The sequence below is a fragment of the Pocillopora verrucosa genome, chromosome 8, assembly GCF_036669915.1.
Source record: "Pocillopora verrucosa isolate sample1 chromosome 8, ASM3666991v2, whole genome shotgun sequence".
In the NCBI taxonomy this organism is placed as follows: Eukaryota; Metazoa; Cnidaria; class Anthozoa; order Scleractinia; family Pocilloporidae; genus Pocillopora; species Pocillopora verrucosa.
In genome coordinates this window covers 22,293,898-22,311,081 of record NC_089319.1, presented here as the reverse complement: position 1 = coordinate 22,311,081, position 17,184 = coordinate 22,293,898, and the positions used below count along the sequence as shown (strand labels likewise).

The 17,184-nt window shown below is 36.0% G+C and overlaps 1 protein-coding gene across 1 annotated transcript; it reads right to left on the bottom strand.

Moving 5' to 3' along the window:
• Positions 1 to 5,056: 5,056 nt before the first annotated feature.
• On the bottom strand, positions 5,057 to 15,606 carry LOC131778302 (ubiquitin carboxyl-terminal hydrolase 22). The gene is made up of 16 exons (XM_059094712.2): positions 15,393 to 15,606; positions 15,162 to 15,297; positions 14,955 to 15,068; positions 12,835 to 12,942; positions 12,382 to 12,548; positions 11,566 to 11,713; positions 10,599 to 10,713; positions 10,310 to 10,434; positions 9,678 to 9,759; positions 9,451 to 9,517; positions 9,041 to 9,100; positions 7,942 to 8,030; positions 7,678 to 7,728; positions 7,343 to 7,424; positions 6,313 to 6,377; positions 5,057 to 5,887 (listed from the first exon to the last, which is right to left on the bottom strand). The coding sequence occupies exons 1-16, from the start codon at positions 15,543 to 15,545 to the stop codon at positions 5,845 to 5,847; spliced, it is 1,605 nt and encodes a 534-aa protein (XP_058950695.1). The 5' UTR covers positions 15,546 to 15,606; the 3' UTR covers positions 5,057 to 5,844.
• Between the last annotated feature and the right edge of the window lie 1,578 nt (positions 15,607 to 17,184).

Here is a 17,184-nt window from a genome sequence, read left to right as displayed (position 1 = left end):
CATCAAACGCGCAAAAAAGTCTTGACATCAAGAAAGGACAGTGTTGAAGGAAATATGTTTTAAGGTTGGCGATTCAGCTTTGTTGTAAATCAACTCATTTAAGCTGGAGTATTTAATAGAAAAACTCAGGCCTTTTATGGCTAAAACCGATCTCGGTGGGCTTCCAAAAATCGCGGTCTTTGTTCTAATATTTTTTAGCAACCTTTTTCATCCGTTTACATCCCAAGAGCATTCAGTTTTTCTTTGTTGAAAAATGGAGCTAAAACATTTTTATTTCTTTTCTTTTTTTTTAAATATTCACAACTTTTCCACGTACTAGTATACATATATTATGTGGTTATTTAGTGTTACCAGAAGCTTGCAAAAATAATGTTATTCTTTAACTTTTTCAGTATTTCAATCGAGAAAATGAACAAGAACGCAATATCTATCGCCTAGAAGATTAATATGGACTTTAAAAAAACTAAAAACGGTTGAAAACTATAATTTTAAGAAAAACTTTATTTATGTAAAATTAAATTTTGCTTCATGATTTGAGGTATTGTTGACTGGCACAAGGAGTGATCGCTCGTTGAGGCCTGAATTAGTTGTTTATAACCTGTGAGCTCTGCATGCATCAAATACCTCAGTCCCTGAATACAAGAAGAAAAAGCTAAAATTTAACTAAGTCTTTTTCGACGATAAAAGCATTAAAATTTCACGAATATTCATCTGCGATCGTGCTGAGTTTATCGGTATATCCCGGTTAGTACGTGTACGTTACACTAATTGGGGGAAGTTAGATGAATATTGAACATAATACTAATTATATGCGTGTAAAATAATCAGATTAGAGTGACGTCCGTATTCTTGGAGCAACCCACACGTGATCATTATGGATCGATGTAAGCAAGGCGTATGGTCAATTGTATTTCTTTATTCATCGTTTTTTTTTGTCTGTTTCTTACAGACTGCAGGTCTTTGATGCTTCACGCACGACTTAAAAAAGAAAAACAGTGATCAAAGGGAAAGACAATATTTATTGAGAGGTACTAAAGATGCAGTCCGCTTTTCTCAAGAATACACAAGAGTCAGAGCTAAGATTAATTTGCTAAAAACAAAGATGGGAAACCGAACATAAGCGAATCTTATTTCCCGACCTGTTATTTCAACTTAAAAGAAAACATTTTCTTTTCTTTTTTCATTTTAAGGGCTGTTCAAAAGTTTTAAATTTCCTGCCAATATACGTGAATTCTTTAAGTAACATCTGTTCAACTGTGGCGAATTTTCCTGCCAAAAGATTTGGAAAAAATTTGGTGCTCAACACGTGTGCGCCGATTTTCTTTCTTTTTTTTTCCTTTTTTTTAATGTTGTAGATGAATTTACTAATAAACTTAACATTTAACAACTTACTGTATTATTGTTAATGAATCAGTGGTCCGTGTAATATTTAATTGTCGTTCAATATATACTCAGTAAACCACACTTGTTTCATGACGCAAATTCATTTATTTGGTTCAAAATCTTGACGGTTATAAGTATTTAACTGAATAAATTAAAAAGGTGTTTTGAAAAATGTTTCGTATGTATATATATATATATATATCTGAAAGTTGACAAATCAATAAGACATAACTTTTCTGTGACTCTGAGTTTCACGCCTAAGCGATCATCAAACAGATTTTAATCTGTTTAAAATGTGAAATTAATTTTAAGATATTACCGCAAGGATAGACTATAATTAAGATTTATCTATATATATATACGAAAATTTCTTTCAAAAAGACTGGGAACAATTTGCACAGCGTTTCCCCTGGCAACTATGTCGGCAAAAATTTAAACAGGTCAACTTTTAAAGTTTTCCTCCAAAACTTATTTAAACAGTGTCTTGGGCGAGAAAGTTAAAAAAAGGAATAATGATTAAAGAAAAAACTAAGACCCATTTTCCCCGAGTGTGCCTATCTTTTTATTAAATAATTTAAACAGACGTTTTTCGCACGAGACGCTGTCTAACAACAGTCTTAACGAAAAAGCCGTGACCTTGGCAATGATATAGATGATCCAGTAATTTCTCATTAAAATTGAATTTTTTTATTTTTTTGCCATGATAATACTTTACTTTTATACCCAAACAGTTTTTCTTTTTATAATCCTATGATTTGCCATGATGTCTTTTTTTCAGGATGAAAGATCTTTAAAGCAGTTATCTAATGCAACACAGAACAGAAGATGAAGAGCGTCAAAAAAGTTATCACATATTTGGAAATGAATTTAGAGGCAATTTTTTTGGAACATTTGGAACTGTATATTGGAGGCAATTTTTTCTATCAAAAAAATTTTTCACAATTTTTTCAATTATAATAATAAATAGTTTTTGTGCTGTTTTAGCTACAAGAGCTTTGTTTCGTGTACTAAAACAAAGAAATAATATTTTTAAATTCAAAGCTTATTGGTAATCTGAAAACTTTGGTTATGGCTACAAAGGCTAAGAAATTCAATTTAATCTCGCGCTCTTGATTGAAAATTATCTTATTTTGTATCAAGTGCTGTGTCGCTTTTTAAACCTACAAATTCAGTCGTTAGACGTCAAAACCACCAAGTTTGGACGAATTTTTTTAACTGTTTTCCTGTGTTACACCGAATGACAGCGAGCATAATAGGACTTCCTTCCACCTCAAGAGCAAATTAACTACGTTACATTATAAAACCAAATGCCTGGTACGTAAATTAACTTTAACGATTGTTTTGTCGAATCGAAGTTCACTAAAAAGTTTTGCCAACATTAACGTTCATGTTCTAACTAAGGAAACATCGTTGCACAAACCATTGAAATGAACACGCGAAAAATAGGTAACGTATTTCTAAAAAAAAGCCCATTTTGGAAGAAGAATCTTTTCGATACACTCATTAAAATCACGACGCTTACATATGCTGCTTTCGTTTTCACTGGAGAAAAAAGTTTGATGATTCTGTTTCAACAAACTATCAGAAACCCCACCCATACTCTTTGATGACAAGTTTATAACCAACTCAGGGTAATGATAATTGCTCAAAAATTATTTCCACACAAGCGTTCATCTTTGATTAATTTCTTTTCAGGAATAAAATCTAGATTTCTTCGAAGTAAAACAAAAGCAATAAACGGTTTGTACGTTATGATTTGACAAATGAGCATATTTAAATACCTATTCGTCCAATCTGATGCCTATTTTCCTACGTGTTTGGGAAAAATTGGGAAATGTAGCCATCTCGAATGATCAAAAATCTGTATTTTCTCGTTACTACCACAAAGATCCATTCAATTTGGTTTGTGTAACGGTACATTTTTAGTAGAGAGGGACTGTATTTTTTTATATGTTCTCGTAACCAGCCATTAAGGGTTTAAAACAGATGGTTTCCAAGACGACAGGAGGACATTGGTTTAACAAGGTCTCAATTAAAAAGGAAAAAGAAGTTAAACAACAAAGCTTATAGATCTTGACACAGTGTATAATTTCTTGAAGAAACCTTAGAGTCGGTCACGACTTTAAAGGCAATGTCCTCCTGCAGTCTGCAATCTGCAATCTTAACCCTTTCTCAGTTGATGTGACAAAATAGTAATTACAATTTTTAAAATGGCACCGTGTTGGTTTCTGTTTCGGTTTTGATGAAGAAATTATTTTTTGTTTAGCAAAGTTAACTCGTTCATTCGACTTGTTTGGGTCTGCTGAACAGTTTGTACCATCACAAATTAATCCAAAAATGGTGGCCATATGAACCGAACAATTCTAACCATTTCAAGGCACAAGTCAAATTGGGAAGATTTAAGTCTTCTTACGGAAATAAGAAATCTTGATAGCCACCATTTTTGCTACTCTTACTCAATAATTTAAGGTTCCTATCTTTGTAGTATCCTCTTGAAATTTGTGATTCCTCTTGATTCCCCCAATTCTTTATTTTTCCATCAGCTAACAACCTTCCCCCTCCTGAAATATGAATTGTAAAATTGGATGAGGGACTGATAACTGTTTGAAAGATGAGTTTATGTGAGATAACAGTGCTTACGAGGATTATTGATGTAGAGAACAGTTCTATTTGTTTGTTCTAGGAAATACTAAAGGGATTTGAAAAAGCAGTTTAAAACATCCCCGTAGCGTATTCAATCTAGCTTCAATAACATTTTATTGCAGTGATATTCGATAAAAAGACGGCGTTGAATCCTATCAAAATTTGTCTCGTGCTCCGTCAGGAACGCAAGACAGTATTATTTAACTGCTGTACCGACGCAAGAGTCACTAAGACGAACCAACGAACACGTGTTATTCATTCGTTAAACGAATAATTTGCAACTCGTTCGTATTTCTAAGAGTTCACGGCGATACTTTTCAAAGGAAACCCCACCTTCTGTTGAGGAACGCTTTCACTGCTTTTCAGTACAGTTCAAGGTGTCTTATTCCATCCAAAGTTCTACTTCATCTTCATCACAAGAGATGCCATGTCCTCACTCTTTGGCAAAAGGCGTAGTTTGCTGAAAATTTTAAATTTTTGATGAATATGGATTAACCAAATCAGCCAATGATCAGCTGATACATCATAAATTTGGCACAGAGGTAAGTTTGCACGCTCAACCATCTCATAAAGACTAAAGGGGGTAAGTTTTCTAAAGAAACTGTGGCGCTGTGTCGGTGTGAGAGTGTAACAGGGCAATTAAATATTATCAACTGAGTTTATAACGTAAATTGGTCACTGTAAAGAGTTTCAAAGCTGACGCTCTGAGCTTTTGCCCTTCGTCAGAGCGATAAAGAATCGAGAAGAAAGAAAATTATGTTTCTAACAGATCCGCATGTAAAAACAAGAAACAGTTAATATGAGATACTGCTTTTCTTTTGGTAAGGGTAAGAAACGAAAAGAAGACAACATTGTCATTTTCTTCTAAAGAGAAAGTATGATGGAATGAATGAGTTCTCATTCTCCCCCGAGAGAGAGAGACTTTGCTATCTAAGGGATAATATTCCCTAAGGAGAAACGAAAATGGATGAAAGGCCCCGTGCCATTTTAGTCAGGATCATCAAATAACAAGTGTTCTCAAAGTTGTTTTTTATTTGATAATCGGAGAGTACCGGGAAAAAAAACATTGTTTCACAGCGAAAGCACCTCAAATAAATACATTCCTACATATTTATACCAAATAATTTTTATAAATCTATTATTCATTAACAACTTTGTATTATGTACGAAATTAAGTTATCAAACTAATTAAAGAAAATGAGAAAATGATAGAGTTGGGGGCTTGAAAGCAATTACATGGAATAAAAGGTTTGCTTATTCTCCCACAACTGAAGAGGTTTTATGTGACAAGTAAGGGAAATGACACTTAGTGTCACTAGTTCTTGTGTAAAATCATATTTTCACTTTCAAAAAGGGTGATAATTTCTTCAACAAAAAGCATGGGATTTTCCAATTATATTATCATTTGAAACGCTGTAAAGCTTGCATAGTAAGTGTATTCAAAATTTATAAAACGAGTTTTGCACAATGTCTCCTTCCGATGACGAAAATTATTGGTCAAATTTAAAAGTCCTTTCGATAACAAGATCCAAGTTTTATTGTCCCTTGAAGATTAGAGACCGAACGTTTTAAGAGACTTTTGACAGCTGAGCAAAAAAGAGTAGATTTGCACAACCACTTTTGCCAAGAAAGTAATTTGTGTGGAGCCTTCATGGGTTCTTCGACCAAAACGGCAGGGAGGCTTGTTTTACTTGAAGCATTGACATGAAAACAGTATTGATCAAAATGTACAATTTTTTGGGTAATTTATCAAAGAACATGGTGATAATCTTATTTGATCTGACTCTTTGATCTGACTTTTTTTAGACTTCTACGCAGTCATTCGTATTCAAGGACTTTCTTGTGGTAGAAAAGTAGATATCTGAAATAAAAAACAACAAAATGGTTAAACGTATATCACATTTTATCATTATTTTAAAAGTAACGAAAAATGTTGACACCAAATCGAAAATTTTCCATTTGATATGCGTGGCGGTGTCTGAATGTTGCACCATTCACCGTTCCGAAAACTAAAACCAAAGTAATTACAACTACCCATCAGAAAAAAAAGTTGATGTCATCTTAAGAGAACTCAAAGTAGACACAGACAACCTGCTTGAAGCGCGGGAAAACACGAGTGAACAAGTTGGGGCTGGCTTAAGTCTTGCATTCAATTGGCTGAGATAGTGGCGCGAGTTTGGTAGACCAATTACAGAGCGAAGTAAAACTAAAGCAATCCAGATCACTTTCGCAACTAAACTGAAAACTTCGCATGCTCTAGAGAAAGCGAAGAGCCTCATATCTTACCCTTCGCTCTGAAGTACGTCATCCAACGTAGCTTTCGTGATCCATGCATCGTCGCATTTAAACCACTAAGAAAAAAAATGTTAGCAAAAAAAGATAATTGTCAAACCAAGAAAGTGGATTACACAGACTGAAATTGAAAAGGTTTCAAATTTAAGTTGCAGCAGAATTGGGCACAAAAACTTTGGAAGCCGGTCGGTTAAAGAGTAAGTACCAAACGATATTCCACTTCTGCCTCTCCCTTATTATGCGAAAAATTAACAGAAAATAAAGGAACGACCAGGCCCTGGTTGTTTAAAGGTTGGATAACGCTATCCATTGGATAAATCGCTATCTGGTGGACAACGCTATACGTTTTGCTATCACTTATCCGCCGGATAGCGTTATCCAACCTTTATACAACTGGGCCAAGTGGTTTGAGTCTCCTTAAGGCCGAAGGTGACTTTTTGAGATTTTAGTCCTTCGGATGAAAAACTGCTGAGACTACTCATGGATTCTTTGAAAACCATGACCTTTGTTATGCCCCATCAAATAACGAACACTTTTTTCAAAAAGATCTTTTGTAAAAAAAAAAAATCGATCTACCCGACATGATCTGAATAACAAGGAGGTGAGAGTCTTGATGAATTTAACCTTTTACATGTACAAATAAGAAGGAGATTTTGAGAGGATTCAAACGTTTACAGTCGTAAATACACGGTGGGGACTATGCTTCTTTCTAACCCAGCATTCATGAAACGCATTTAGAGCAATTTTCGATTGACGGTCGTAAATCCAAAACCAAGATAATCTCAACAGCCAATTAGAAAAAAGGAAAATTCGTTTAGGGCCAATGAGAACTCAGAGTAGGAACAAGCAAACTGCCCAAAGCGCGGGAAACGCGGGCGACCAAGTCGTGATTGGTTTCATTTCACCATCCGATTGGTTGAGAGTGGAGCGAGTTTTCTGAACAAAGCAAACCAATGCAATCTCGGATTACTAAGTTACGATTGAAAATTATTGTAAAACACCTAGAGGCAATTAAGCTACAGACCTGCTGCTGTTGACGAATGAAACACGTATAGTGACCAACTTCTAATGTACCACTGTGGTTCACGACAGCAAATAAAGTATACCTGAGGAAAACCGACAAGTAGAAATACCACAGCATTACCAGGGGGAAACTTACAAAGACCTTATCCAAGGAATACAACAGTAACATTATAAAGCATATCACACTGATGTATTTAATTGTTCGTTATCTCTTTAATATTTACATGTAGTTGAGGCTAAGTTTTTTTTGGATCTTTTAGAAATGTCATCTATATGAACTTGGTTAGTCGCATCAGATACATCCACATGACTCCAAAAATGTGAACGAGAACTTACTTCGCATCACATGGGAAGGTGGGCTGACTGTGATCAACATTACCATTCAATCTTCAAAAAAAATAAATCAATTAGTCAGCCAATCAGTCAATCAAACAAGTAACGAAACAATCGGTCATCAAGTCAGATAGTCAGTCAGTCAGTAATTGGATCAGTCGGTCTGTCAGTTTACCTGTCTGTCAGTATGTCCATCTGTCTGTCTGTATCAGTTGGTATTTGAAATATTTTAATCACATCAGTATTTATTGTTGCAGGGTCACCCACCTTGATGCCATAAATGGAGCCATGTCTAGTTGTTGCGGGAAAGGGATGTACGTTGAAATTTTCTTGGATTTCTTTGAATGTTCAAAACGCTGCAAGCAAACAAACAACGTATGACAAATACCGTAAAAACCCGCAGATAAGCCGCACCCTGAATTTAGCAGATCAAATTCTGGGAAAAAAAGTTTTTTGAAAGAAATCAAAAGAAATCCAAAGTCGAGTCTTGAGAAATCTGCTCCATCCACTGTTCATCGAACGTAAACTCGCTATTAACATTGCAACGGAAAATACTTCAAAGTCTTACCCATAATTTCGGCACTTTAATAAAATGAACATCTCTTCTACCAACTTTGACATATGATTCATCTCTTGCTGGTATTTGTTGATAGGAATTTCTTCATTCAACACAGTTTTTCCATAGATTTTAGCATTACAACAAGAACGTGAGCGGAACATTCAAAGCTTAGTAACCAGGCATTAGAGCGGACGCGAAAATGGATATGTTCCCACAGATAAGCCGCACCCCCAATTTCTAGCGACGATTTTTGGAAAAAAGGTGCGGCTTATCTGCGGGTTTTTACGGTAAGACAGTAAATAAAATTGATTTATGAGAGGTTTGACGACTTTAAGAAGGGAAAAAGCTGATCAGCATTAGGCTTCACCAGGGCTACTTAGAAGAACAGTATACTAGTATTGTATATGTAAGCTTATAATGCCTAACAGCAGCTAATTTAAAAGCAAAGCCTGATTTCCGATGCATCAGGTGACTACCTACACATTATCACTGCTCTTCTTTTATGGATTGCTTGTCCATCAAAGGCAATCCACCAGGATTTTTGCATTCAGTTTCAGTAGAATTTCTTATTAGTTCACCAGTATTAGTCACAGTTCATAGGTTGAAAGATGCACTGTCAGGATAGAGTCTGGCATAAATGCACAAAACAATGGCCCTGTGAGCTGGTGCAATTATTATTGGGTAGCCAATTCTCTCATGCGGGGTCTTTGAGATGGACTTGAAGCATAACCAGTCATGGATAAATTCTACTCTGAGGTTTAAGTCTCAATAGTTGCTATGACAATAATAATCAGTGGCTGATACTACCTTAAAATGAAAACAAACTACTATAGGCAATTTCTTCATTGTTAACTGCTTGGTAGATTCCTGTATAAAAATAATAATAATAAAACTATATAAGCATGGCCAGCACAAAAACAAGGTCTGGTATCTGTTGGTTGGGAGTAAAAATGTCCTCTGTATAGGAAAAAGATTCAAGACTAATATCAAAGACTAATATGCCCTCTGTTGTAAGGATAGTGACCTCTGTATTGGAAAGAGATTCAAGACTGATATCAAAGACTAATACACCCTCTATAGTAGGGATAGTCACCTCTGTGTTGCAGTAATTTAAGGTGACTCGCCACCTACCACACATACACACATTGGTGGTTGGGTTGCCATTTTGAGCAATCGCTGTTGGTATTTCTATGCCATGTAGCTTTCCATACACTTACCTGGTATGTCTGGCATTGACTACATTTTATTTTTGCTTCACTACCAAGCCTTTCGGGTCTTGTAAATCTTAAAATGAAAGAACTCATTATGTCACAGGCATGGTACCATTAAATAATGACCATATTGTCAACTGCAGAGAGATCATGACAAACCTTAAGTACTAAAGGTGAGATAAGTGACTTTGCAAGATTAATCCATAAAAAAAGAGTATTTTATATCCATTTACCTTCTCAAGCATTCAATAAGTGATTTGGGAACAAAGCTTTCATCATGATGATTGTTCTCTGGGGCTGGTTGACCATTTTCATCTGCATAACAATAATAAATTAACTGAATCAAGCCACTTTAAACATTTCCCAATGTAATCTGCACCATACTGCTATCAAGATGTTAGTCTAGAGAACTTGGATCAACTAATTATCTCCTTGCTAATATTTTTCTTTTTCCTCATTACTTGTCTGCTTGATATTGTAATGATATTGTAAGGAGAGATTCTGTCTTGGTCACTCATGGGAGTTAGAGGCATACAAGGGTTTTTTTTGTTTTTAGCCATTGTCAAATTTTCCTGACAAGGAAGGGGTTGCTGGAACTTAAGAACACCTCTGCTTAGCTCCATCCTTGCCTGAATTTAAAATTTACTCTTAGTCTATGCACTCCCCCTTACGTATGAACAGTTTTGTGCTTGACTGACAAATCTATATCTCAAATGGTTGAACCAGAGGAGAAGGACAAAAATTAAACTATAAAAATTCTTAATTGTTTAAGCAAGTGATTAAAAGAAATCTATAAAGTTTGAATTTCAAAAGTACAGATATGTCACTTTTACACTACTATTTATCTGATGTTATTGTAATGTACCTGGAGGGGTGGGGTCTGGAGTTGATGCAGCTGACGCACCAGAACTGCTTCTTCCATTACTATGATCAACATTTCCAAGGTCTAGAGAAATATCCCAGAAAGGATCAATGGTGGTTGAAACACACCTATGGGAGAAAAAAACTTAATTAATAAAGTCTAAATGAATTCATAACAATTTTACAAGTCTATCACCTGGAAAGCCAAAAAAAATCATATGACCCTTTACCAATGCAATAGAAAGAAAGAGAGCTCTTCAATTTCTAGATCTCTGGATTTGGTAATGACTTACTTGCAAGCTTGACATGTCACATCTGACTGCAGGCCACCAGTAAATATTCTATCAATGATACAGTTACATCTGTTGGGATTATTAGGAACCAAGATGTCCTTGTCTGGTGCATCATCTAAAACAAACAATTTGCATGATTAAAAATTGTTCTTCACTCTATCCACAATAAAGATGGTATCTATTGGGGGTATGATGAAAAGCAGTCCTTTTTGTCAACTGACAGTAGGTCTTGTAGTTTCCATTTTCTTGAGAATTGGCTCTTTGACTTCTCTTGTTTTAACCCTTTAACTCCCATGAGTGACCGAAACAGAATTTCTCCTTACAATATCAATACAATGTCAACCAGATAAATGATAACAATAAGGAAAAATATCAATTTGGGGATAATAAGTTGATCCAATACTAACTTCTCTGAACTAACATTATAAGAATTGTATAGTTGACATTTAGGAGAATTACTAATTTGATCTGGGAGTTAAAGGGTTAAGACTAAGGAAGCCACAAGGCTTGGACAAAATCGAATCTAACAAATTCTGTCTTTTCTTTTAACAGGCCTCACACCTTCTCTTCTTTGGAAGTGGCATAAAATCAGAAAATTGTTTTGTCTAGCTTTTTTAATGGGTGCCTAGAACATCTTCTGTGATACAGGAAGCCACAATCTTGGGCAAAATAAAATGGAAAAATTAACTCCCTACTCTTCACTACCAAGAAGACCTGATAGGATTGGGGTGATTGTCGTGTTTCTTTTATTTTGTCTAAGGTTCCACCCCCCCAATGGAAACCCCTCAGCACTGCCAACTGGAAAATCTTGGTGATATAGCAAAGATCTCTATTGATATATCACTCTGATTAGTTAATAGAAAGAGGGGAAAAGAGAGACAAAGAGGTTAAGAAGGCCCTTAAGGATTGACTGTGGGAACAAGACATTTTCTGATATTAAAATGTGTTATGTTCAATTTTAACACACCTTTACAGTACTGATGAAGGACGTCAAGAGCAGCAATGAAAAACTCATGTGCATCCTGCTGTTCATAACCAGCCAAATGCCGCGCATGAGTCCACACAAGATGTAACAGTTTGAAAGGAGTATGTGGAACTTTTTGCCCTGAATAAAACTGAAAATCAACCAACACAAATTTAGTTAATGAACTGAATCAAGTGCAATCTCTGTAGCCTTCCACCATAATCAAACCAAACCAAACCAAGCCAGTTGCTAACCACTTTGATCTCCCAAATAATTCTAAGCAACATAAGGCATTCTGCAGCCTTCCCCTAAATCTAAGCAGTTCAGAAAACTGCAAAACTTGGGTCAAAAATTTATCTTGGAAATCAGCACTCTTTATTACCTGTGGTATCAATAAACAGTGTTCTCAAGGGAGATGGGTCAAATTGAGCAGATTTGGTAGTGCACTGGTGCAACAGGAAAAACCTGGTATCTCTTCTAATGCACAGAATAGTTATCACTTTTATTGATACTACTATATCTATCACAATCTTTAACGAAATAAATTTTAAAATGTGATCAGGTTACTCTGAGGTAAAGATTAACCCTTGAAAATTTGCCTTGCCTCTACTGAGTGACCTTGTAGCTCAGTTGGCAGTAGCAGCAAACTAGTACAGGTAGCTGTGAGGTACAAGTTCAAATATCGTCAAAGCCTGAATTTTTCTTTTCTGCAATTGCTTAAATAGCAGCACACCTGCCTGTCACACTGTATTATTAAATAATACTCATCACAAGATTTTTTAAAAACACAAATACCACAGAAAAATAATTTTCTACTACCTCTTGAAAGACTGAGCCAACTTCGCATACAATACACTGGTCTTTGTCTCCTGCACAGACGTGTTGATCAGACAAGAAATAGTCTCTTAGCAATGGAGTATGAGTCAATGCTTGGACAATGCAGTTCATGAAGCAAGTATTTCCAAGGTTTATAAGTCCTCTAAGACCTACAACAAAAGAAAATTTTACCATCTGAAAGTTAATTCACCCAAATGGTCAATATACAATTCTATGTTAAATGGTTCTGAGAATTTGGTGTTATATCAAGACCATTTTAGATTTCTTAATTCCCATAACTATCTACTTGACGATGTACTCAGTAAGTAAGGAGAAATGGTAAACTGATCACTCCAGGAAAATGTATGCCCGTATTCCAGTACATTTACTTGGTAAATGATTGAAATTGATCTCTGCAGTATCACTATGATACACCAAAAGATGTTTACCAGTTACCTATGAATGAATTTGTTTCAAGCTTTATTCTTTTCTTGTTTTCTCTGAGCAGTTGTAGTTCAGCTTTAGTTGGTTCCCATGGAACATACTTACTGAGACTATGTCCAGCTGAAATAAAAGAATCAGAAGGAAAGAAATACAGGTCAAAAACAGATAACGCTGTTCACACAAAACAAGAGAATAGGTCATTTTACAGTTGTGTACTTAGTTGCCAAGCCTTTGATTTGGAGTGAGACTGAAGGTGACCAGTATCTAGTTAGCATAATAACAAAGTAATTTACATTTGAAAAGCAGCAAGGTTTGAATCATAACAAGGTCACCCTTGACCTCACTTACTATGTTCAAAGGCTTGGCAACCAAGCATGTAACTTTAAAATGTACTATTTCATGATATTAGGTCTTTCAAGCCATGTAGCCCATAATACAGAACATATCACATGTTCCAAACAAGCCCTCACTGGAAAGCCAACTCATTCCAAGTAACCTCCTACAGTTTCCAAGTTTTCTGATATAATTTTTCAATTTGGTTTTTTTCTCCTGTGTAGAGATAGTCACTGTGATAGTCTAGTGTGAACTGCATGGCACCATTACATAAGAAGGAATCAATGTTTTTAGTATTGAGCAATGCTAGAAATAAGATTTTATACATGTAATTAACACACCAGGCTTTGGCCAGTTTAAGGAATTCAACTGTACCAATTTTTGCACTGAGGTCAAGATTTTATATACCCAAATGAATGCTCATACTTTGAATTTGCATTTATATTGTGTAATTCACATGAAATGTCACCTTCACTATGTAAAACCAAAATAAAAAAGAAAGCTTGCATGTGAAGTGTATTTGAAAGTCAGCCAGTGCTGGGTACTTTGATGAAGTGTTTAAATAGCAAGATCAAGGAAAGCTTGGAGTGACTTTTGAGAAAATGTGAGGAAGTAATGAGAAAAATAAACTAGCAAAAAGGAGAAGGGGATAATGGTAAACTTAATCCATTGTTCAACATTAATAGTTGTAATTTAGGACAAAAGAAGGGCATACACATGAAAATCGTGAGGACTTGAATTGTTTATTTTTGTCTGTAACTCAATCACCTGAATATAAAGAAACCATGACAAGCACGAGAAACCTGTCAAACAATAATAGAGAATTCAGCTGGTGTAACAACTGGATTCTCATTTAGCAAGCGGCAAGTCTGCCATGCAATATTGGAACAGCTTATCATTTGTCAGTGAAAAGGAAACAGTAGATATAGTGTGAGAGATGCTTTGTGATGAATATATCACAACACCTAAAAGATGGGTACCCAAATTGAAGTGAACTATGATCCTTTATGAACAACCAAATTGCAATCAACAGAAAGCCTCTTCCCCTCAAAAACTTCACAAGGTCAAGGTCACCTCAATATCGACAATGAGTTCTAAGTATAATTTTAGTTCAGAATTTTTTCATCCATGATAAGGCAGATCCTGATGTGTAACGATCATATGACATCTTAGCTTTGATAAAATCTATAATTAGCTTACTCGTATTTTCCTTCTATCCTAATCTAGTGAGTTGAAAGAACTTCATGTCCTCTATACAGTCTAAATGTTAGCCTCGTGTTATTGGATGAGAAGTCGGGAAAAACTTCCTTAGTTTGTATATTTTTGCAACTCTGTTTTTAAAACCGCTTTAAAATTCACAGCTTTTGGTTGTAATTACAAAATCAATAGAAACAGTATAAAATTTGGATGGTTCTGTCAAAGTTGTACAAGTAAACAAAGCGACATGGAGCTGAAGTACGACGTCTTGACAATAATTGCATACGGATTCGTGTTTATTCGCGATCGCGAGCATGATAGTTCAATTTTGAGCAACCACTGTTATTGCCACAGCACTGCCTAACATGACAGGTCTTGACCAAGTAACGGCATGCAAAATTAACAAAATATGGAAATTTGTAAAGATGTAGAGTCTTTTAACTGCATGTTAAAGTACATTGATGAATCTCTCTTCCCGTGAACTCCGATGAGCGTTCACCACTAAACACATCTTCGATCCCTTCCCCAAGCTGGACTATAAAATCCACAGAATCTAGCACGCAATAAAAACAGATTTCTCCTGAGCTATGGTTAGCTCTTACCTAAGGTTTTCCAAGCTCTGCTGGTTTGCTCGACACGAATCTTCTCCAAATCCAGATCGTATACATTGTCTCTGCACACGAAGCAGTAGATTACGCCATGAGTCAGATCCAAAGCTGGAAACAGCAAAACAAATGTAATAAATGAGAATGCTGCAAATGATTGAACAGAGTACCAAAGTATTATTTTTTTCGTTCCGCGTTCCCTACCTAAAGAATGACCGGTGGATTTTGCGTGATGGTGAATGTGCCGGTTTCCGGTATAGCAACCAAAATATACGCACAAAAGACAGGAATGGAGACGACTTGAATATGTTCCACATTCGTGACAGTGACACAAGCTTGCCTGAGAGAAGGAAAATTGAAAATATGAAAATAAAGACGACAGATGCACTTTAGGACCAGCTTACTTCTATTACGGAAATTTACAAGCATGTGTACCTTTCGTTTCCTTGCCTCGCGAGAACCGCAGCAGACGAAATGCGCGTGAACTTTACGAAAGACTTTGAAGCCATCAGCCTTTTTAAAGTCTTTCAGGTGTGGGCAGGAGCACATCCTGCGTTTCTGAGTGGAACGAATCCGGAGATCAATCATAGACACTAGGGTAAAATGCTACATCTAACCTCAAAAACATTCCCTACTGAAGAAAGGAACATGTGCGATATGCGCAGAAAACAAACCAGCGGCGCATATCTAAGAGCCTCGAAGGGCAATCCGCAAATGTGATTGGACAAAAGGTACAAAAGATCGCCATATTTGGATGATATATTGACCGCGAATTTTGAAATGACAGGCGGGAACTTGTGTTTTGAAAATGGTCCATCATTTCCAGTTTCTTTCCGCGCAAGTTTTTAAGTGAGAATTTTCCTGCAATTCTAGACTGGTTTACCATTCGATTTTCGTGTCTGCTGTTGATACATCAATTAGAATCTCTTTTCCACGTCTTGTTAAATCACCGGAATTTTTTTTCCGTGGGAACACATTTACGGGTAAAAGATTTAGTCAAACCCCGCAAAATTTGAACTTCACAAGAAATTCAGGATACAAGGCACTTAGTCGAGGACAATGGGCCTGACGACTTGCAGACAAAATCACCATCTTACTGTTCTCTTTGGTGTTTTATACACACAAGGAACTTATTTTGTGTTCTCTTCTCATACTAAAACTTTAATACTTTGGCCAAGTATCTGACAGGACACGACAAAACCGGAAGCTGTTCTAGTGGCATATCATTGGGCAAATTTTTGGGGCGCAGTGAGTTTTAGGCAAGTATTGACCAATGGCGCAGCGTCTTCGAAAGCATGTGACTTAGAGCTTGTATTGACGTCTAAACTTGTACCCTGCACCTTGCCTGTTAACTCTAGCCCCTTCACAAAAAGACAACTTATCAGTTGGAGTCAAAAGTTATTTTATTTTCACTAAAAAACAAACAAAATATAATAAAAAAAAAGATAACCAAAGACCTTTTTGAAGTCTTGTTGCTCCGAATTTTTAAGAAGTTTCGCAATGAAGAAGATAAACAGTTGTGTTCGCGAACTAACTTTGAAGTAAAAGTAATTATCTTGTATGACGAATAGAAGAAAAGAAGAAAAGAATAATCAAAAAACAAACTGAAGTGAATATAATTTCAAAAAGACAGCGCCTCTTCGAAAAAAAAAAAACAAACAGAAAACAAAGAAACGTCAGGAATAAATGAACCTCGAGACCTGGAACCCCAACATCGTGCGCGGAAGGTGAAGATTGGGGACTGAACTGTTATGAAGGTAACAAGACTCAAAGTAATACAAAATCTAGCTTCTGAACACATCCTTTCGTGAACACACCTTCAAAGCTCCAGCAGCTTTCCACGTAAGAGTTACAATTATGAGGATCTACTAATTTAAGATATTAAAATATAATTCTCCACGTCATTTGACATATGTTGTCCTTATCTGCACAACTGACGAAATTTGCATATTTATTTTTATAAATGGTCACGCTCCTCCTTTCGAATGTGACTCGCCCTTAACGCCCGCTTTGCGCGCGCCTCGCGCTTTATTCTGCTCGCCTTACAAGCGCAAAAAAAAGGGAAAAAAGAGAAAGAAAAAGAAAAAAACCGACGACTTTGCAAGCTTATCTAGCTCTGAAGCTTGGACACCAGACAGTGTGCAGTGCATGACTTATCATAGGCTTTCCAGCGATGAGCTGCGTCCCAAGAGTGACATATTCTTCAGTTCCGTTTTCTCAGTAGTTT

What these genes read in the sequence shown, in the direction of transcription:
- LOC131778302 (XM_059094712.2), bottom strand. Translation starts at nt 15,545, where the DNA reads ATGATTGATCTCCGGATTCGTTCCACTCAGAAACGCAGGATGTGCTCC. An exon ending in TGAAACAAATTCATTCATAG is followed by an intron (nt 12,549 to 12,834) that starts GTAACTGGTAAA and finishes CTTTTGTTGTAG; the next exon opens with GTCTTAGAGGACTTATAAAC. An exon ending in GACGTACTTCAGAGCGAAGG is followed by an intron (nt 5,888 to 6,312) that starts GTAAGATATGAG and finishes TTTTTATTTCAG; the next exon opens with ATATCTACTTTTCTACCACA.